At 37.2% G+C, this 22,905-nt stretch overlaps 1 protein-coding gene across 1 annotated transcript in view; it reads left to right on the top strand.

The window, feature by feature from the left end:
• hddc2 (HD domain containing 2) overlaps positions 1 to 21,049 on the top strand; it is a 35,782-nt gene extending 14,733 nt beyond the window's left edge. The window contains exons 2-6 of the mRNA XM_028797246.2: positions 4,231 to 4,352; positions 11,317 to 11,419; positions 18,332 to 18,400; positions 18,812 to 18,950; positions 20,271 to 21,049. Coding sequence (XP_028653079.1) covers positions 4,231 to 4,352; positions 11,317 to 11,419; positions 18,332 to 18,400; positions 18,812 to 18,950; positions 20,271 to 20,398 — 561 coding nt within the window. The 3' untranslated portion in view covers positions 20,399 to 21,049. The remainder of the gene's footprint in view (positions 1 to 4,230; positions 4,353 to 11,316; positions 11,420 to 18,331; positions 18,401 to 18,811; positions 18,951 to 20,270) is intronic.
• The last annotated feature ends 1,856 nt before the right edge of the window (positions 21,050 to 22,905 follow it).

The following is a 22,905-nucleotide window of genomic DNA, read 5'->3' as shown; positions in this document are numbered from 1 at the left end:
ACCATTATATGCTGAAATTCCCCATGAGTCTATTAATCTGTTCCAGGTGTCAACTGTACTGCCTTGGGGCCGTGTTGTAGTGGTGGCAGGTGTGTTTTCTTCGTACATATTGACTGCCAAGAAAGTGATGGAAGGAAACATTAATGCTACAGAATATCTGATGATCATCATTGCTCCTTTTTATAACAAAAGTGTACTGATCAACTAATTTAACTTTTTCAACAAGACAGTGCTCCATGTCAAAGGCAAGCAAAGCTTAGGATTGGTTACTGAAACATCATAGAAAATTCTATATACAGGTACTCGTCGACATACGACCTATGCAAGTTACGACTGTTCGACTTTACGACGCGTTTGACTGTTTCCCCTGCCAGCTGTTGGCAGCGCCAGTTTCCCGCACTCTCAAGTCTCGCTACGCAGCAGTAAAAATATACGCAGCAGTGTTGCCCCACGTGTGTTTGTGTCTTGTTGTTTTGGCAATTTTCGATAATAATATAACCCTAACATATAACCCTATAATATTAACACTAATAGCAGCTTTCTACTCAAAACGGCAAACTTGAGAAGCTGCCAGCATCAAACCCAGAAGCTCTTGATTGGGCAGTTCTTAGGATTGCACTACGCAAGCAGTCGCATCAACTGCTTACCGCAACCTGCTTTCTTTTTTCTTCTTGAATAAAAGCGCACTTGTTCTGTTATACTTGTACTTGTGAAAGTGTTTATTTGATATTTGGACTTCAGGCTTCACACCAGTCATTCTCAGTCACACACACCACTCACATCCACATCCACAGTTATCCCAGTCTCGTTCGTGCACAAGTTTTATATACAATCATCACATTCAAATGTTAACAGTTCCCACACACAACTGCTGACTCCCAATCAAGAGCTTCTGGGTTTGATGCTAGCAGCTTCTCGAGTTTACCGCTTTGAGTACAGAGCTGCTGTTATTGTTAATATTATACAATAAAAACATACATTTGATTTACGTCTGTAACAACCGCTGTAAATTTATAGTGCTTGTCAAGTTAGCGTTCACGACTCGCCCCGATATGACACTGCTCTTTTCAAATAAAGACGCGCTATAACAGAGGTGAACTCAGATCAGAGAAAACAGAAGCCCTCCCCGCAAGAAATGTCGACTCACAGTGTATGAATGGCGTATGGAAGAAGTGTGTTAAGCGTTATGTAAATACTTTTGCTGGATTTAACAGTGAACAAGAACTTGATGAGATTCGTGAAGAAATAGTGAAACTGTCAAAAGACCTTTCATTGGAATGTGAAATGGAAGATGTCGAGGAGTTGCTAGACCGGGAATCAGGTGAACTTATGAATGAAGAGCTGATAGAATTGGAAGAAGAAAGAGTGGCGGAAGAAGAAACAAGAGAATTGGAGTAAGACGAAGAGGAGGAGGTGCCACAAACAATGTTCACCACAAAGGGATTGTCAGAAGATTTATCTCTACTGAATAAACACCTCGCTCATTTTGAAAAAATGGACCCAAATATTGAACGATTTGCGAGGATTGAACGGATGGCACGCAACACATTTCGTCCTTATTGCGAAATTTATGAAGCGAAAAAAAAAACAAACAATTCAGACGAAGCTCACTATGTTTATGAAAAGAGCAACTCCTCCCATCACCCCGTCCGCAGCCTCGCCTGATCTGATGAAGGCGATATCGACAACCCGCAGCCAAGCACCAGTGGTGCCAGGAATTAAATGTACAGTACAGTATTTCTTGTTTTGTACGTTTTCCACATATTAAACAAATTGTACTGTAGTATGCTGTGTTTGTCTTAGAAAGTAAGAAAATGTTGATAAAATATTACTTTAAGATGATTACAATATTATTACCCAGTCTAATATTCTTACCTTAAATTAACATAGGCCGACTTACGTCCAGATCAACTTACAACCAGTCAGTCGGAACCAATCGCGGTCGTAAGTCGACAAGTACCTGTAATGAACAAGTTTTCCCAGTCAACATATTTCAGTCAAATATGTGTGGTGTCACACACGTGCACATGGGAGACAGCTAAAGGGCTTCAATGAGAGTAATTCCGAGCCAGAACGGGAGGTGGCAGAGTGCACGGACTCTTTTCTCTTGCTTTTCTATAGACCGTTCACGGGAAATTCCACCTGGCCCTGCTGATGTCATTCCTGGTTCCGGCCCCTTTGACATCACTTCCAGGTGCGACCCTATGAATGAAGACCCTTCCTGTTCCTGCCCCTTTGATGCCACTTCCTATACTGACCTTTAAAGTCGCCACCTTTCCTCCATCCCCTCAGTTCTGTTCTGGACTCCAATCTGTATACATCAGTACAAACCTTTAAACCATTTTTGCAGCCAGGTAATAATATATGGGTGGCTGCCCCAAACCTTTCCGTGGCTTCTTTGATTTTGTGACAGTGGTTGTAGACTAGTGATTCTAAACAAGTTAGATTACATTGTGGTTGACATGACCCAGCTTCCCTGTGATCTTCTTTTGACATCTTCTTGAAACTATGTACTCATGAATCTGTGTTGTTTTAAGGGCATACTCACTGTTAGTCAGTTTTAGTAACATGGATGCTTTTCTTAAAATGTATTATTATTTTTTATGTAAGAAATCCTGTTAGGGGGGCCACTCATACACCCAACTCATTCATGCCAGTGGTCGCCAATTATCAAAACCTATGTATTTGAATCTGAATATAAATCAGACTCAGGTCCCAGGAACTGTAAATCACAATAGGCTAAATATAAAATCTGTTAAAAATAGGAATATAACAACTAGGGGTGTGCGATATTGGAAAAAAAATATCTTGATATTTTCTGGGACTTTCACGATAACAATAATTCCAAGATAATGTATTATTTGAAATTATATTGAATTATATTTTTGTCATCTACAGCTTTACTTATCAGGTCTTTTTGTATTTTTAAACGTCATAATAAATAAGATCAATTTAACCTAAACTGCATTTTATAGAGGAACCCCAAATTACTCACCAATCGCAATATGAAGCCTATGCCCAAAACAAGGTAGCCTCTTGCAGTTATTAATCCGTAGTGCATTGACAACGTTAGCCCCGCTGTCTGTTGTCATGCAGACCATGCTGTCTTCTCGCAGTGACCATGATGCCAGCGCATCTTTCAGACCTTGCGTAATGATGTCGCCAGTGTGATCTTGTGGGAAGTAGGATGTTTGCAAACAGAAGCTTTGCAGTTGCCAGTTTTCATCAATGAAATGCACCGTCAGGGAGAGGTATGGCTTGGATGTTCGGCTTGGCCATAAATCCGTTGTTGTGGCAAAATGTGAAACCTTTTGCAGTTTATGCGTCAGAGTTTGGCGACACGAATCATACAACTTAGGCAGAGCTGTTTGACTGAAATATTTTCGGCCAGGCAGTGTGTACCTTGGGTCTAAAGTATTCGAAAGTTGTTTAAAACCATCTCTCACAACCACTTGAATTGGCACCATATCTTTTGCGATGTAATTGGTGACGGTGTTTGTTATGTCATGCCATCTGTTGCTTTTCTTGTCGTAAGGCACTTTTTTGCAGAATGAGTCTGCTAAAGTTTGCGGAGTGTGTTTTTGTGCTTGTACCTTGGTTACTTTAGACTTGTGCTGGACAGTTGTCTCCTTAAGCTTTTTGTATTCTTCGTATTCTATGCGGTGGTTAGTTCGCAAATGGTGAAACAAGTTAGTTGTCGAGCGGTCTTTAACGGCAACCAATTTACCACATAGTTTGCAGATTGTCGTCTTTTGAGCAACATCAGTCTTTTCAAAACCAAACCACAGCCATGCGAGTGAGAATGAACCACGTCTGGCAATTAACTCTGACAACGTAGATGGTGAGGCTGTTTTATCATCTGGCGCTGTTTGTTCACTCATTTTGAGGCAGGGAGCGATGCTAACTTTCTGCTTGCTGGGCGTGCACGCCTACGCAACTCGCTTTGCGCACATGCAGTGGTCTATACTGTTGCATTAGTGAATGAACTCTGTAACTCAATTTGCAAAAAAAAGAAACACATACTCGATAATTTAATCTCGCATATCGTTAAAACAGCAATTAAGATATAATCGTAAACAATGTATATTGCACATACCTAATAACAACTCAAATAATTGTATTTTGTATATGTTTTAACTGTACATTTGTTTATTTTAATACTTAGCAGAGTTTTTCCTTTGTTCCTGATGTGTGTGCTTAATTCTAATTAAACTTTTTTTCCCTTCCTAGACAATACCCCGAACAGGCTGGGTTTATAGGAACATAAAGAAGCCAGAGAGCGTAGCTGATCACATGTACCGAATGGCCGTGTTAGCATTTTTAATTGAAGATAAAAAGCTCAACAAAGACAGGTAACACCATTTGCAGAAATGTTTTAGAACAGTGTTCCTCAAAGTCGGATGTCACCAAATGAAGGATACATGTCTGTGTGGATAAACATAATTTGCACCTGTATGACTAGATAGATAGATAGATAGATAGATAGATAGATAGATAGATAGAAAGATAGATAGATAGATAGATAGATACTTTATTAATCCCAATGGGAAATTCACATTCTTCAGCAGCAGCATACTGATACAATAAATAATATTAAATTAGTTTGCTCAGGAATTGAAACATTTGATTAAGTAAATCCAGAATTTTGTACAACACATCTTTCTTTATATCTTGCTTCACTCTGTTTTTGTCTGTGCTACAGTTCTGATTGCCTTCCAGTAGCATTCTAGTTTAGTAGTTTGAAGGAGCATTCTTTCACCACAGGTGTGTTTTCTTTCTTTACCATTCTTTCATGACAGGTGACTGTTTACCACAAAAATAAGAAAGTCGTCTTATGTATTCCGTTGAACTTAAATGCATAATCACACTAAAACTCCAGCTTTTATTTTCCCATTTCATTTATATTGTACCATATGGTGATGTAAGAAGGCAATAAATGTGTCTTGTCATAGGTCTGTAAAATTCTTCATGTTTTGAATTATCCCCCTATGACATTCTCAGTAAAACAAGCATTATGCCCTTTTTTACATTTATAGCATGTTTCTCTGTGAAGTAAGAGGTTTGATTTTCTAATGCACCTGCTGGCATTGGTTTGGTTGTTGGATTTCTTTATTGTTATAGAATTTATATCAACTTGCTTCCATTGTCTAGATTGTTCTTTGAAGTCCGGAGGATAGGTATGTATTCAGGCTTCATAAAAAGTTTTTAAACATTTCTTAAATCTGTCCCAGTTCAAATGTATTAGCTCAAGATCCTCTTTGAAACATTGGAGGCTGTGAGCCTTATTTCAGAAGTCAACACTGTGGGCACCCAGCATGCATGGAACTTGCCCATGTTGAACACTAGAATCCCTGAAGCCTACGAAAAAAGTCTTAATGCCGGCCCAAATTAAATTCCTTTGCACCTCTTCATCAGCGTCTTTGTTTTGCAAATGTGTCAATCAGCACAAGTGGCAAGCAGCCTGCTATTCCATCCCCAACACCGATGCAGCTGAAGTTCTCCCAGCTCAAGTCTGTTTATCTAAGAGTGAGGTGCCTGGAATTGTATAGGGTAAATAATATATTGTTATTTGGAATACATACACTTCCTGTGTGTTCCGTGTCTACAACGATCTGTGTAAATGCAGGGTGACAGGAAATGTGAGGCAAGAAACTTTTTTCATGTAATGACAAGTCCAAATATCAAATAAACACTTTCACAAAAGGTACAAGTATAACAAAACAAGTGCACCCCTATTCACAAATATAACCAAAGAAAAAGAAATTATTCAATTTACATGTTGCTGTCAATATGTAAAAACTGAAAACCCAAAATCAATTGTACGGCAGGCTTAGAGGTAAGAATGGCAGCTTCTAAATCAAGAGGTTACAGGTTCAATCCCGGGTCTATCCCGCAATTTCAGTGTTAACTGCTCATGAAGAATGACTCATAACTAATACCTATAGTTTCAGATAACAGTTTCACACACTGTCACTCTATGATTCCGCATTTGAATTTGCTACATTGTTGGCAACATTTTCTTCTGTCATCTGTGTTTAAACTGGTCACACTTTAGTTCAACTCTGAAAGATATCCTGCCATAGCAAAATTCAGTAGTCCATCTGTTGACTGTGGCATATGAAGGGGAGTAATCTTGGTTGAGAAGGAATTTTGGAAGGTGTAACATTATAAATCCAATGATAGCATTATATTTTATTTTGAGATTTTTGGTATCCATGTTTACTTCGTTCTGAAATAGGCAACATAAAATATAAAACACAAATTTCAATTGTCAATGTCAATTTATTTATATAGCACATTTAAAACAACATAGGAATGCTGTGGCCAAAGTGGTTTACAATAATAGAATAAAAGAAAAACAAACAAATAACATAAATAGAAATAAAAATATATGAACATAAATAAAAAATAAAATAAATAATAAATAGAAGTAATGTTATATAATCACAATGAGGAAACCATCAGTATTACTGAAGGTCACGGAATGCAAGTGAATAGAAATGAGTCTTTAATCTTGTTTTGAACAGTACAATTGTAGACGACTCCTTTATATGATGAGGTAAAGAGTTCCACAGGCGAGGAGCAGCAGCTGCAAAAGCCCTGTCCCCCTTGGTTTTACAGTTGGTACGAGTGACAACAAGAGACAACTGACCAGAAGATCTAAGCACTCTGGATGGCTGGTGTAATACACACAATTTGGATAAATAGGCAGGGGCAAGCCCATGTAAAGATTTAAAAACTAACAACAAGATTTTAAAATCAATTCGAAAACGACAGGCAGCCAGTGTAAAGAAGAGAAAATAGGAGAAACTGAGTCGTACTTTCTTGCCCCAACCAGAAAGCGAGCGGTAGCATTCTGGACCAACTGTAACCTGTGTATCAGGGATTTGCTAATCCCAGAATACAGCGAGTTGCAATAATCAAGGCGAGAAAAAATAAAAGCATGAGTAGCTTTCTCAAGATCTCTAGAAGATAAAAAGGCTTGATCTTACCTAATAGATGAAGCTGGAAAAAGCAACTCGACTACAGAATTTATTTGTTTCTCAAAAGAGAGGTTACTATCAAAGGTAACACCAAGATTGCGGACTTGAGGTTTGCAAAAGACACAGAAAGAGCCGAGAAGTCCAAGACCAATTTGGGCTTTAGCTGATGGACCCACTATAAGCACCTCCGTTTTATTTTGATTCATATCAAGAAAATTATTAGCCATCCAGGATCTTAGTTCAGAAAGACAGTTGTGGAGTTGATTTATTTCAGAGTTGCAGACAGGAATATAAACCTGAGTATCATTCGCATAGCAGTGAAAAGAAATGTTAAATTTCCTAAAAATAGCTCCAATAGGATGAAGGTATATAGAGAATAAAATAGGACCCAAAATGGATCCCAGAGGAACACCATATTTAAGAGGAGCAGTAAACGAAAAAGAGGAATTTAAAGTCAGTGAAAAGTGTCTACCAGTTAAATATGACCTGAACCAGTTAAGAGCAGCCCCTTTAAGCCCAACAAGATGTTCAAGTCGCATCAGCAATATCTCATGGTCAGTAGCATCAAAGGCAGTAGACAGGTCAAGGAGGAGAAGGACTGCCGCGTCACCTTAGTCCGTAATAATAGAGATGTCATTGAATACTTTCAGGAGGGCCGTTTCAACACCATGAAAACGCCTAAAGCCAGATTGGTAGATCTCAAATAAATTATTTGAGTTAAGGTGATCGACCAATTGATTATAAATAATTCTTTCTAGAATTTTAGCCAGAAATTGGGTGAAAATTGGCTAAAACTCCAGGATCTAATTTTGCCTTTTCTTGACAGGGACGGACCGCAGCATGTTTAAAAAAATGAGGGTACAACCCCCGCACTTATAGAATCATTGATAATGGCTAGTAAAGATGGGCCCAGAACATCAAAGGCTTCCACTAAGCGGCGTGGTGGTACTATATCGAGAGGGCTAGGAGCTGGTTTAAGGGTGTCAATAGTTCTTTTTAACTGTGAAAGTGAGACTAGATCAAAGGATTCTAAGACAATGCCCTGTTTAACAGTAGGAAGTTCATAGCCAGTTTGAACAATGCCACAGCGAATAGTATCAATTTTGCTGACAAAGAATGATAGAAACTGCTCACATGAATGAACAGTGCTATTTAATCCCATCACGGAATGAGGGTGAATGGCCGCATTAATTGAATTAAATAGAATGACGGGATAGTAAATCAACGGAGAAATCATGTTTAGATTTCTTAACGGCTGCCTGGAAGTTGAATAGAGAAGCGCTAAAATTCTGTTTAGAAACAATCAGTCCATCTTTTTCCAACACCGTTCAGCAGCTCGACAGGTGCAGCGCAGCGATCACGTAGTTTCATTTAGCCAGGGTGCAGGTCTTTCCTTATTACAGTATATCTTGGGATGAGCAATTGAGTCTAAAACCGTTTTACAAGAAGAATTAAATTTTAAGAAAGAATCATTGATACCATTATTTTGGACATGCACATCAAGACTAGAGAATATGGTATTAAAATTGAATATAATAGAAGAATTTAAAAAGCGTGAGCAGCATGGGGGACAGCTAGTAGTTTGGACATCAACAGTAATATTCATATCCATCATAGAAAAGTGATCAGTGAAAGAAACATCGCATAAATCAGTATTATTAACTGAAATATAACGAGTAATAACGAGATCAAGGGTGTGACCGAGAGAGTGAGTTGGCGTATTAATATGCTGGATAAAATCAAATGATCCCAATAGTGATAAAAAGTCATTAACCAAAGGTTTTGATTGACAACAAACGTGAATGTTAAAATCATCAACAATAAATACTTTGTCATGGGAGAGGGTAATATCAGCCAGGAGATCAGAGAATTCAGAAATGAAGATATCATTAAATACAGGAGGTCTATAAACCACGACAAACAACAAAAAAGGGGAGCTGCACACTTCAAAAAGTTGCAGTTCAAAGCTGCAAAACGGACCCTTTGTAAAGCTCTGACACAAGAACATACTTTTAACACTAGAATTACCAGAGCCTACGAAAAAAACTCATATATCCGGCCCCCCTTAAATCGCTTCTTAAAATCCGTTCACACCTCTCCGCCAGCATCCTTTGTCCTCTAAATGTGCTGATAAAAGACAAGCTGCCAGCAGCCGGCTATTCCATCCCCCCACCGACTTAGAACGTGAGCGAAGTTTTCCCAGCTCACGCATTGATTGTTTACCTGGGAGTGAAGTGGAGTTTTACAGTGGAAATAACAGATCATTATTCTAAAGTAATCTGTGTAAACACATTGTTAAAACAGAAACTTTTTCATATTTTAGTAATAAATGTTACAAAATGTAGTAGGCATAAACTATAGAATATATAAAGCCCGAGTTCCAAAGATCAAATAAACACTTTCACAAAAGCTTCAAGAATGATTCAACAGCTTCTGTGGCGTAGCGCGTTAAGATTTGCCTCTTAGCGCAGAGCAGCTTGTCCTTGCCTCACAGACCTGAGTTCGATTCCCCGCTGGGGATGAAGTGTTGCTTTTTTTTTCTTTTCTTTTAAACCTCAAACGGACATAAAAATTTATACATTGGTATGCACTGTCAGTTACTGAGATCGTTATATTTTCATGTGGGATGCTCCTTTTCAAATATTTTTTTAACAATTGAGACTGCAATTAACAGGAACAACTGTCCTTATAACTTATTTTTAAGCTCCATAACACACAGACAGACAGAGCACTGCGTAATAGAGAGACAGACAGGCAGAGAAGTCACTAGATATAGAAATAAACAGGGAAGCCACGTGTACTGAAAGAAAAAAAGAGCAACATGTGCGTTGTCCCTGACTCTCTAAGTAAGATCGGGGGAGGGGTGATGTTAGAGCGCCTGCGCTTATTCAGTGCAGCTGGGACAACGCACATGTTGTTCTTTTTTTCTTTCAGTACAGCTGGGAAAACTTCGCTCACGTTCTAAGTCGGTGGGGGGATGGAATAGCCGGCTGCTGGCAGCTTGTCTTTTATCAGCACATTTAGAGGACAAAGGATGCTGGCGGAGAGGTGTGAACGGATTTAAGAAGCGATTTAAGGTGGGCCGGATATACGAGTTTTTTCGTAGGCTCTGGTAATTCTAGTGTTAAAGACAGTGGCAATGCCCCCACCACGACGAGTCAGCCGCGGATAGTTTAGAACAACCTGATGGTACCAAATCAGTAAAACATGAAGAGTCACCATTTAAAATCCAGGTTTCAGTGATGAAAAAGAACTCCATATTATTTGAGGTAATAAAGTCTTGCAGAATAAAAGTTTTATTAGACACTGATCTCACGTTCAAGAGAACAACCTTGATAGAGGTAGAAGAGCTCGTTGCGGGATAAGCAAGGGTGAGGTGCTAGGTACATATAATGCACATTTTTAGTACATAGGAGCTAATCAAGTTATAATATCAGCATGTCTTTGGGATCAGGTTGAAAACTTTTTGATTACTCTTTGTAATCTTGGTATTTTGGCTTGACTAAACACTAGGGATATTGGATTGGGACAGAGAATGGGAATAAAGGTAAAAAAATAAGTAGCAGTAACAGAACAGTATTAACATCAAATCATTGATCTGTGGTGCAGCCTCATTTCCTGTTATCATAAAGTTATGTTAAGTTACATGTTTAAACAACTTAAGCGACCATTCCCAGAAATCAAAAATGTAATGAGAATGTGGTACCCTAACTTTACAACAATTATGAATTGTAGCAATAGTCTTGAGTTTCATTTAATTGTCGATGGATACCAGTCAGTTAATACCCTGCACACCATTTTTGCCTAAGATTAGTTTCAAGTTGTTGAACAGGTACCATTCAGCTGTATAAATAAAAATGTATTCTTATTAACAAAAGCACAGCTATACATTTTTGAACTGCCTACAAAAATAATATATAGAAAAAGAGCAAAAGAGCTATAAAATTAGTTCTTGTTTCCAAAAGTGTGGTCCGTGGTTACTCTCTCAGGTGGGCATTAGCATATCATAATCTCTTGGACCAATAGCGTGTTTTCAGCATTTGACTTATACAACTGACATTATAAAATACCGGAAATTATACTGTAAAATCAAGCCCTGACTTATCCACGGGAGAACTTATCCGCGAGTATATACGGTAGTTGGCAGACCTCTGAGTAGAGTAATGCTTTATTAATCTTGTTGCAGATTTAATGTTTAACATAATTGTTTTCATATTACTCTTAACTGAAAAATGTCATCTTCCTATGATTAAAGTAATTTTTTATATATTTCAAGCTGATGAGAACTTGTCTTTTTATGTTGTTTCTTGCATGGTGTATTATTCTCTTTCAGATGTATAAAATTAGCTCTTATCCATGACATGGCAGAGTGCATTGTTGGTGATATAGCTCCTTCAGATAATATAAGTAAAGAAGAAAAGCATAGACAAGAAAAAGTAAGTACTTTACATTATAGGTAAATAATTACATTTTTGAGTGAGAAAATCAGTTTTGTATTAAAATGAGCCGTACTTCTAAACGTTTACTTGAATATTTATAACAGAAAACAATTCATAAACCCACTAGCAGAAAACTGAAAAATATACAAAAGTACATTTTAGCATAATTATTTTCCATTGTGCAGATTTTAGCAGGATGTGTATTATATGCAGTGAAAAAGACTAATTTCATCCACGTGTGACAAAAATTCTCTTACACACATAGATCAGGTTCAGTGCAAGATTTACATGTATGTCACTCCCAAATAATGGGATCCACAATCACTGAGGTTACAGTTGTTGTCTTTGTCTAAAAGAAAACTGGTCCAAGTATTAATTTTTTCCAGAATATGTTCAAATCAATAAGACATATTCATTGTATAGACAACACATTTTTGGAGTTTTGAATGCTTGTAATTAATGACTTCATATTAAGTATTACAAATTCCAAGACCTTTTAAGAAATCAAAACTAATGACTACCTAATGCTACTCAAATAATTATTAGTGGTGTTTCTTGTTACCTAATGGGTTATGTGTAAATATAATAATAATGTAATTGCTTACCTGGTTCTACACATTTTGCTTTATTTTGTATTTTGAAGCAACTTGGACTAGAAAGCCTTCTTTTTTAATTGATCTGAAAAATATTATCATCTATGTCATTATCAAAAGCTGTGCAGTGAGCAGTAGGTTTTATATGTATAGTAATATTTATGTTGCTTTATAACTTTGTAATTAGCCCATTGGTCCTTGTTGGAAATGCACACTGCAGATTCTCATTCACTTTAGGCCATGATTCTTTTTAAACTGTGTTTCCTCAAACCATTCCTGACCAATTTTTATGGTGTGGCAGGGCACATTATTTTGCAGAAAGAGGCCAGTGCCATCAGAGAATACCATTGCCATGAAGGTGGGCACATGGTCTGCCACAGTCGATTGTACATGTCAAAATAACATCCATATGAATGCCAGGACCCAAGTTTTTCCAGCAGGACATTGACCAAAGCATGACATTGCTTCCGCTGGCTTGCCTTCTTCCCATAGAGCAGGGGTGGGCAAAGTCAGTCCTGGAGGGCTGCAGTGGCTGCAGGTTTTTATTCCACCCATTTGCTTAATAAGAAGCACTTACTGCTCAAGTAACACTTCTGCTTCACTTAAGTTGTCTTGCTCGTTAAGATTTTGAACCCTTATTGCTCCAAATTAGCAATAACATGCAAATGATAAAAGAGACCAACATTTCTCCATTTAGCTTGTTTCCATCTACACCTGTGTGTATTTATCATGCACTATTGGGTTTAATTAAATACTTGGAAGGAAAGTGAAGAGAAAAAAGTGAAGCGCTGAGAATTACTCATCTGTTTTAGACTTCAAATCATTTGGATGATATCCTTAGAAAGGAAAAAATAATCTAAGATATGAGAATGACCTGACATGGCAGCATTAAAGCACTAGCAAGCCATGAAATTAAATAATTGACAAGGATTGGTTTTTAATTAAGCAACTGGGTTGGAACAAAAACCTGCAACCACTGCGGCCCTCCAGGACTGACTTTGCCCACCCGTGCCATAGATCATCCTGATGCCGTATCTTCTCCAGGTAAATGATGCACACACACGCGCTCAACTGTCCAAATGACCTAAAAGAAAACATGATTCATCAGAATAGGCCACCTTCTTCCATTGTTCCATCACCTAGATCTGAAGCTCATTTTACACATTTTAGGCGCTTTCAGCAGTGGACGGTGGTAAGCATAGACACTCTGGTCCGTAGCTACACAGCAAGCTGTAATGCACTGTATGTTCTGACACCTTTCTCTTATGGCCAGCATTACATTTTTAGCAATTTTTTGATACAGTAGCTCTTCTTTGGGATCTGACCAGACAGGCTAGCCTTTGCTCCCCTTGCATATCAATAACCCTTAGGTGCCTATAACCCTGTTGCATGTTAACCATTTGTCCTTCCTTGGACCACTTTTGGTAGGTACTAATCACTGCATAACGGAAATATCCCATAAGACCTGTCTAGCTATCTCAGTTTGACCTAGGGCTGCAGCAATTGATTATTTTAGTAATAAAGTGTTCTACCGATTATTCCCTCGATTAATCAAGTAATTGTATAAGAAATACTTTTGCTTTATTTTAGAGCAATATTAAATATGCAAAAAAGAAAATAAGACATTTTGTCTTAACATTAGCAGCTAATTGATTTCATTTTTAGAAAAAATATTTTATTGCTTAAATTGCATACAAGTTATTTGTCAAAACTTAAACCCATTTGGTGCATTTAAGTGCCATATTATGTTCTGCATTTCTTAGAAAACATTGTCTGAAATGCAAAAAAAAAAAAAAAAAATACAAAAATAATATATCAGTTTCATAGTACTTTAAAAAAAGTTATACATACAGCCTAAAACTACAACATAAATCAATAAAAACACCTAGAACCTAATATTTTGCTTTCTGTAGTAGGGTGTGTATGATTAATATAATAACATGAAAAAAGCTCAGGCTTTCTCAAACTGACTGCATTTTATTTTCTGTGGTTATTTTCTTGAACAAAACTTAGCTAACTTAGAGATGACATTACTGGCCATCATATTGATTTGCATTCTTAACTAGTCATTTCATATGGCCATAGTTAACCTCCATTCTTTACTAGCCTTCATCTCAACTAGCAGTCATATTGTTTTACATTAAATACTAATGTTAACGTTTGCCTTGTGTCAGGTCCGCTCGGTGGACTGGATGCTTCCTGTTGTGATGTTGAAGCATTGATTTTGTGGTATTGTGATGGCTAGTTCAGTTTTAAAATTGACACACTGTACGGAGTTTTCTTTTCACCTTGAAATGATACCATATTTTTGACACTTCTTGTCGTTTTCTCTGACCTGTCTGTTCGCTTCGTCCCTCACTATTTTCCCTCTCTTTGTCCATTTTGCACTCTGGGCTATCAAATCATGTCTTCACATCATGTATCCACAGCATAAGCGTGTTTTTCAACACTAATAATCATCCGTGTGAAACACACTGAGCTCTCTGAGGTGAAGTTATATGAACTAAACGAAGAATTGATGCAAAGAATTTGCTACAATGATTTTTAGTAATCAAATTACTTGAGTTTCTCGGGGAATCATTTCAGCCCTAGTTTGACCCTTATCAAAGTCACTCAGATCCATATGTTTTTACCCCCTTTTCCTGCTTACAACACATTATATTCAAAAACTAACTGTTCACTTGCTACCTAATATATCCCACCCTTTGATAGGTACCACTGTAATGAGATAATCAAGTTATTCACTTCACCTGTCAGTGGCTGATCAGTGAATAGGAAACGGCACTAACTTCCTTTACCCTCTCGGACTGAGTTCACCTGTACAACATTTCCATTAGGATTGTTTAGAAGAAATTGCAACATAGACCCAGTTAAAATTAGTTGCAAAGTTGTTTTGAAGACCCAAGTCACTTTTACAACCCGGAGTCAGCCATTGATCCGATCTACAGCAGCAACAAAAGGAACAAAAAAATAAATAAAAAAAAAATCTGAGGACATGGATGACTGAACTACTTCCCTACTAGCTACAGACACCAATACAAAACACACTGCTCTTAAATAACTGATGCTATAAATTAAAAAATGATTATTATAAATTGTAGAAGTAAAACAATATTGTTTACCCATAATTACAATGCACATCGAACTCTACTGACAACTCTGCAGTAAGATGTGAATAATGACAGAAGGACCACCGAGCACAAACACCCCCAAACAAAGACAAAACTACCAGTATATTACAGTGCAGGCAGGTCTTAACCCAAGAGTTTTCTGCAAAATGCATTTGCTCTTCTGTGCAATAGTGCTGTTTTCCCACCCTAACCCTAACCCAGGGGTGTCGAACTCCAGTCCTGGAGGGCCACAGTGGGTGCAGGTATTCATTCTAACCATCTCCTTAATTTGTGATCAGTTTTTGCTGCTAGTTAACTTTTGCCTTTGTTTTAATTGACGTGACTGAGACCCCGGTGTTGTTTCTTTTTCCGTAATTAGCAGCCAAATAATAATGAGACACGAAAAAAGCCGCCACATGACCAGCTAACCTGTGCCCATCACACAATAGCTGAAAGTAAAGAAAGGTGAAAGTCTCAGTAAAACAGAAAATCAACAGTTTTGGAAATGTCTGCTGTGGGAGAATGAAAGCAGCAACAAGCCATGGAATTAAATGATAGGTTTAATTAACATCTCATTGTGAAACTGGTTGCTGTTTGAATCCCCAGTTTAATTGGTCATCTGGTGGATCATTTCACGTGTCATTTCTGTTTGGCTGTCATTTAATGAAGACAAGAATCACTTCAGGGGACTGAATCCTTAAAAACAGGGCTAAAGAAAAGAAGTTAATTAGCAGTGAAAACTGGTCACTTATTACGAAAAGGGTTAGAATGAAAACCTGCAACCACTGTGGCCCTACCAGGCCTGGAGTTTGATACCCCTGCCCTAAACCTTTAGTCATCTGCTGGATCCTGAAGTTGAAGTCATTTTCTAGACTGTTTTCCTCTTCCCTTTTTTAACCATTTTGTTTGTGCTCAGGTACTTCCTTTACTTTTGCTTTATTGGTTCTTCTGAGCTGTGAAGTTCTCCCAATGTTGCATAAGAAGCAGAGAGAGACACTTTTTACATTAAACAGCAAATGCTGAGAGGTACACAAAGACAGTGACAAAGATTGCACATGTCAACTCTTTCAGAGTGAATGCTCTCTTGCTGATTGTTCTAAGACACCAACATGCAGGTATTTGACTTATTTTTTTCCTGTGTCAAAGATACCCAAGAAAACTGACAAAACACTAGGCACTTAACAACAGACACCTGTGACACTGTCCAGAAATAGGTCCTGTTTCACAGATGCAGATGAAAATGATGAATGAAGTGAAAACTCTTGTGAACACCCTCCTGAATATAAAGTAAAGCTTTGTTCTGCTGTTATGCAGTTGTTCAGTGAAGATTTGCAGAAGTTTGGCACCAGCTCCAAAGGTGTTAAAAGTTTTCCAATTTGGAAGAAACCACACAAACAAGCAGACACAGGCTGAGAACACAAATCCAGTGAAAACTGTAATCCTCAGGGAGGGGGTGATTGTAATCCTATTAATTTGCTGTAGCAGTGAAAACACAACAGACCATCACAATGGTTCTTTAGCTGGCTTCTCTTTAAATTCAGCAACTCATCTTCTTTTTCCCAGTACCCTATGCAGCAACAGCCAATGCTACCGAATGGCATACTGCTCACAGGGCTGCTGGGAATTGCAGTCCATTTTAAGCAGCACTACTATATTAGGAGGACAAAACTTAGTAAATAGGTGGAAATACACTGTGTACACAATAGTTTTTGTCACACATGACATTTTTAAATGCCTGTTATGCAGATAGTAACAGTAAACATTATACTAATGAGACAAAGCTAATCTTAGTATCTTTAACTGTGAAGCAGTGAGCTTCAGCCAATTGACAGCCTTTCTTAGCAGGGGCATTTTTGAAGGAAATGAGAACATTTTATGCTGGTGGCAATACCTTGATGAACACTTTCCTTTAATGGTAAAAAGTTTGATGTGTACCACAATCAGACTATCAAAATGGATATTTAATATAGTAAAGAAGACAGATGTTTCTGTGTACAGTTGTTGTAGTCACTAATCATAGCATCAGAGAAAGGGATATGTTGCATGTTGATTAGCACATTCAAGTATGAATTTCACTGTACTTTTTACACATCACAGCAATGACACAATAAACTTATAATACAATTAAAGATTTAAAAAATCATCTCACCTAGAGATAAAGAAAGATAAAATGTCAACTTTGAATACCATGACATGTAAGCACTAAAGTTGATTTCAGATGACTGTTGTTTGTTTCCCCATAACAGCAGTTGACACAGCCAATTCTGATTTAAAAGGAAATCTGATGCCATACAATAAATTTTTTTGATAGCCACACAGTACTATATAGATACTGTATATATTAAGTTAAAATGTTTGGCTTCTTGTTTTGAGCAAAAATTCATTTCTTTGTGAACAAATTAAAATATTCTGATGACAAAGCTGATGTGTTCCAATCCCCTACCAAGAAAATGTGAAATGATGGTAATGGCAGCTTTCTGTTTTAATGTTTTAGAGTATTTGTAACAATTTACAGGTTAAGTGAATGTGGTATCATTTAAGTATTCAGTGCATTTTTGTACTTGTTTCAGGTTCACAGTGCTGTGACAAGTTCACAGGTAAAGTGCAAATACCACTTTGCAAACTACTAATTACATAATGCACACACATAAACACACAGTGAAATAAGGTGGTTCCAAACTGATGATAATAAACTTCTGTCCATGAACGTGATCATTTTTGTATTTGTATGATGTCATATTTCATGTAATTTCCACAGTCTCTTTCACATACACTGCTAGATTGTTCTTGGTGGTTACATTTCTTAGATCCCTGTAAATTGCAAACTTTTATTTATGACAAGTTAGTTCCTACAGCTTCCTACACTTGTGCAAATACTCGGGTCACTTTCCTTTATGGATGTCTCAATCTGATGATAAAATGTGCCCACTCACTTCAAGCATCCTAAAATGGAGGATTACCATATGTTCTATGACCTTTTTTCACATTTAGTGTTAAATAATGTTAAATACTGTAATTTATATTGGTTTCCTAGTGCTTCTTTTTAAATCAGTTAACTAGTAGGCAGTTTACATCATTTGATGTAATAGCTTCCTTTTCCTTTAAAAAAATTTGAATACCTGTGTTTTTACAGATGATCTGTTAATTTCAGTTAATATTTCTGTCGTGTACTCCTTTCAGTGATAATATGTTCTGTGTCATTTCAGGAAGCAATGAAATACTTGACAGATTTGTTAAGTGAAGATGTCAGAAAAGAAATTTATGAATTATGGGAGGTAACCATTTCATTATTTCTAAAATATGTGCATTAATATAATTTGCATCTGTGAGTAATGGTATGAGACAAGAATGTATTATTAATTATATTAACAGAGAAAATATTACGGTAGAGGAGGCAATGATTAGATTATGTTCCAGTAATCCTGCAGCTTCTGTCTTCAGGTTTTTCAGGAGCAGATGTTGTCTATATAATAAGCTTCTTAATTCATTAAGAAGTTCCAATTTATCTGTCATTTCTATACTAGTCAAAACAAAGGCTGCTGTAGAACTATGTTACAAAAAAATGTGCAGGGTAATTCTCACAAAAGACGGTCTTTTCATTATTTTTAATGTAAATGCATAAAATATTTTTGAACATTTGAATTCACAGCTGTTGTAAAACAATAATATTTGGTTCTTCTTTAAAGGAATACGAGTACCAATCCAGCCCGGAAGCAAAACTAGTTAAAGAACTTGATCAGTGTGAGATGATTCTGCAAGCATATGAATATGAAATGTCAGAAAAAAGCCCTGGCAGACTGCAGGAATTTTTTGATTCCACAAAAGGTAAGAAAACACCAGTTTATTTTGTTGATAAATCTTTCAGCAGTACAGCAGAATTTCCCCAGGATTAGCGAGAGGTACTTCTTAAGTCTAAAACAAAAAAGAAGACCTGTGTTTTTGTCATGGATCCTCTCCTCCCAAGACCTGTTTCTTTCCCTTACTTTTTTAACTTTCTCTTCTTGATGTGAACAGGGACCAACCAAGAATAGAAAAGTTATGAATTAAAAAAATAATAATAATAGGCATTGCGGCACTTCCTGTGTGATTTTGGGCTATACAAAAATAAACTGTGTTGTATTGTATTGTATTGTAGTATAGATATTTCAGTTTACCAATCAGTATATGAAGCAACAATTTATTAGATGCAGAAGAAAAATACAGAAATGTTGCTCTGAGCAAATGGGGCCAGGTGCATCAAGAAAAGAACAGATGTAACGTAACCAAGAGCACAGCTCAGCATGCTGTGGAAGGAATTGGAGGAGGAGAAAAGTCTATAAAGATTTTAAATAATCTACTTACACCTGCATCATAATTCACAATTTTACAATTTTAAATTACGTTTACCTAATCATAAGTGCCAGACATCTGCAGCAGGTACCAGTTAGTTGTGTAATATTGACACCTCCAGCGATTCAGTCATAGCACTCACACAGTCCCATCTGTGACTGGCTATGACAAGATCAAAGTAGTTTTATTTTCTTGTAGAAGTGGCGTTTAACAGATAGTGAGTTCTTAACTAGAAGTTCAATGCATACATTGGCCAAAAACAGTGAAGAACAATGACGGCTTCAAGGGAAGATGAGTGCATTAGACTGTGCAGATGAAGGAGAGTTCCATAACTTTGCACCTAGCACAGCTGTCCATGTCTTGTTTTGTGTTTGTTTGTACCAGAGTTCAGCAGAGGTGATTACCTGTGTTTTCTCCATTCTGTTTGTTTACTGCCACCTGCAGTGCTCCTCTTGTTGTTCTGGTATGCTGTGCTTCATGTTGATTGGCAATCAAAATGGAGGGACTTCATAGATAGAACTTTGTTTGTCCCCAGAGGAATTTTAGAAATTTGACTTTGCCATTCATCCTTACATAATCGGTCACCCCCTGCAGTTTCTAGTCAGATTGATTAGTTCCCCAGAGGCAACGAGATTCAGCAACCGCAGTTGTTTAAATCTGATATGCTGTCTGAGCAGAAATCGTGTGGAGTCCTTTATCATAATTCCGCAAGCCTAAAAATAGCCTCATAAATTTATTGCTGATTAGAAAAATATAAGTTTGTGAAGCAAACGTAAAAATTGTACTGAACTATATTCTTCTTCTCTTTTTATACAGGCAAATTTAACCACCCAGAAGTAATGCAACTAGTGAAGAGTTTGAATGAAACTAGAAATTCTGAAATAGAAGGAGATTCCAAGGAAGAACATAGACAACAAGGCAGGCTTAACACAGATGAACAATAATTGTGACCAAACTGTTTTGGCTTTAACTCTTTGGTTTTAGTTGTTATTAATTTATTATATGCTTAAATGAAAAAAGTATACATACTGTATTACTTTTTAGATAGTTATTACCAGGGAGTTCAGTGACTTTTCTGGAATCCTGCAGTTTACAAATTTTTGCTGGTCTTCAGTGTATGTTTTTATTAAGTATTTCAAAAGCTGACTGTATTATTTGTAATGGTTGCTGTTTATTGTTCCAAAGTTTTTTTGGAAAGTTGATGTATACAATACAGGTGGCAACATCAAAAGGTAGAAAGATGAAACTGTCTTTAAACATTGACAAAAGTTGCGCAGAGTAGATGGTTTGGATTTATCTGCTAGATAGCCGCAAAGACTGCGAAATTAACAGTATACAATATACTGTACAAATACAAATGTCACATTCCTGCCACCAATGAAAACAAGACATGCAAGTCCACCTGTGTAGTCTGCAGCAACAGGCAGAGTAAAAGCACCACCAGTGCAAAATATGTTTTGACTTACCATTGGATTTGATTGCTTTGAATGGTATCAGATGGATTAATATTTTCATATAGAGAGTGTTCATCCATTTTCAGACATTTGTTATTGTATGTTTTGCACAATTTAAGTAATAAAGAAGAACTGACATCATTCTCAATAAGTATAAATGAATAAAAACTACAGCCATAATGGGGAAAAGAGAGATCAAGTCTCCAAAGAGTTTTGTGGCTCATGAATGGACTTAAAGAACAACCGCACAACATACAAGTAGGTGGAAGTAGGAATTAATGTGTTTATTGTCACTCTCAACTGCATTAATTTCATTAGGCTTGAGAAGTACTAAAACAGCAAATAGGGGGAAGCCTATTAGCGTGGGGAATTATTTAGCCACATTGTATAGTATGATTATTGCACTGCTTTACCAAGAGTCTTAGGTAAGAATAGCTAGGTAGTTAAGATTCTGTATATAACAGAAAATACTGTCCCCTGGTAAAGAGGAGTTATCTCTCTATTATAATAAAAAAAATCCTGGGACGAGACGAGACTTTTTCAGAAAGATACTTTTTACGTCTTGCGAGACGAGACTTTATGCCAAGAGATTTAACCACGCTCCAGGCCGGAAATAAAAGACAAAGAGTAGATGACAAAGTAGAACATCATAAAGAATTCAAAAACATTGGCACAATAAACATGCAGAGCAGGTTAGAGATAACGAAAGTACTAAAATTCAAAAAAATGATAGTAAAGATTGTATTAGTGCAAACGGAAATTATTACTCGGTGAAATAAAGGAACAGCGAAACGAGATTGAAGTTATTCAAAATTCATCTTTCGGTGGACTATCTTAATCTCCTGCTGAGGAAAATGACAGAAATCCTGCCTTTAACTGAAGTAAATTTATTCTGAGAAAAAAAATTCCTTATTGCAAAATATTTTAACAAACCCACACATGCCAAAGTTATTAGCATCCCTACATTTAATATTTTGTACAACTTTCCTTGGCCAAAAAAAGAAAAAAACAGCACTGAGACATCTCCTATAAAATCTTATAAGGTTAGAGAATATAGAGAAGGCAGTGCTCTTTACAGAATCCCTCCACTTCTCCCAACGTCCTAAGTCCTCTCTTTTGGCCTCTCCTCTTTAGCTCACCCCACAGGTTTCCAACGGGTTTAGGTCCGAGGACTGAGATGGCTATGGCAGAAGCTTGATTTTGTGTTCCTTTTACCATGTATCTGTTGATGTGGACATACTTAAGTAGGAGACTTCAACATACATTTTCAAGAATTTTATTTAAGTTTCAACACTGTACAAAAAAGTGTACTTTTTTCTTTTTCAATATTATTGATTTAGTGAACAAATTTAATCAAAGTGAATTGACCAGTTCTTGCTGTGGACTCATGGTTTGTCAAACTCAAGAAAGCAAGAACATTCCCTACACTGGTATGGTGTAAACAGTAAATGACGTGTTGTTTTAAATTAATAAGTACTAACTAAGTACTACTGCGTTTGGCCTGCTGCCTCCTGTCTACCCGAGGTAAGGCAGTAACCTCTTTTTAAGCCAGACCTGGGAGTGCTTCCAGTCTTACACCATTGGCTGTTGGGAGCACTTCCAGGTCATGTGGAAACCAGGACTGCCCTAACTCAGCTGTACCGTCTGATGACATTGAAGGGTTTCGACAGGACTGTGCTTCTGCTCTCCAAGTTCCAAGCAACCCTGCGGATGTCCTAACTGGGATTGGACCAGAGGAACACTGCGCACGGGGGAATGAACTGCTCATGGTTGCCTAGCTTCACCTACTCCATCCATTATTCTTTTATCCCCTCAGGGATGAGGATTGTAAGTTGTCCCAGCTAGATTGTGCCTCCATCTATGTAGTTCTTCCATGAAAGGTTCCCAGCCGGGCAAAGAATCAACCTTCCATTCCTGGTGAGATGCCTGTCCATCCTCTGTGGCACTCACAAATGAAACAGAGAATTTAAGGGTGAGCTAAAGAAATTCAAACTGCA

This window comes from Erpetoichthys calabaricus, chromosome 3 (assembly GCF_900747795.2).
Source record: "Erpetoichthys calabaricus chromosome 3, fErpCal1.3, whole genome shotgun sequence".
NCBI classification, from domain to species: Eukaryota; Metazoa; Chordata; class Cladistia; order Polypteriformes; family Polypteridae; genus Erpetoichthys; species Erpetoichthys calabaricus.
Note: the sequence above shows the minus strand (reverse complement) of the source record. Positions and strands in the feature narration are given on the sequence as shown.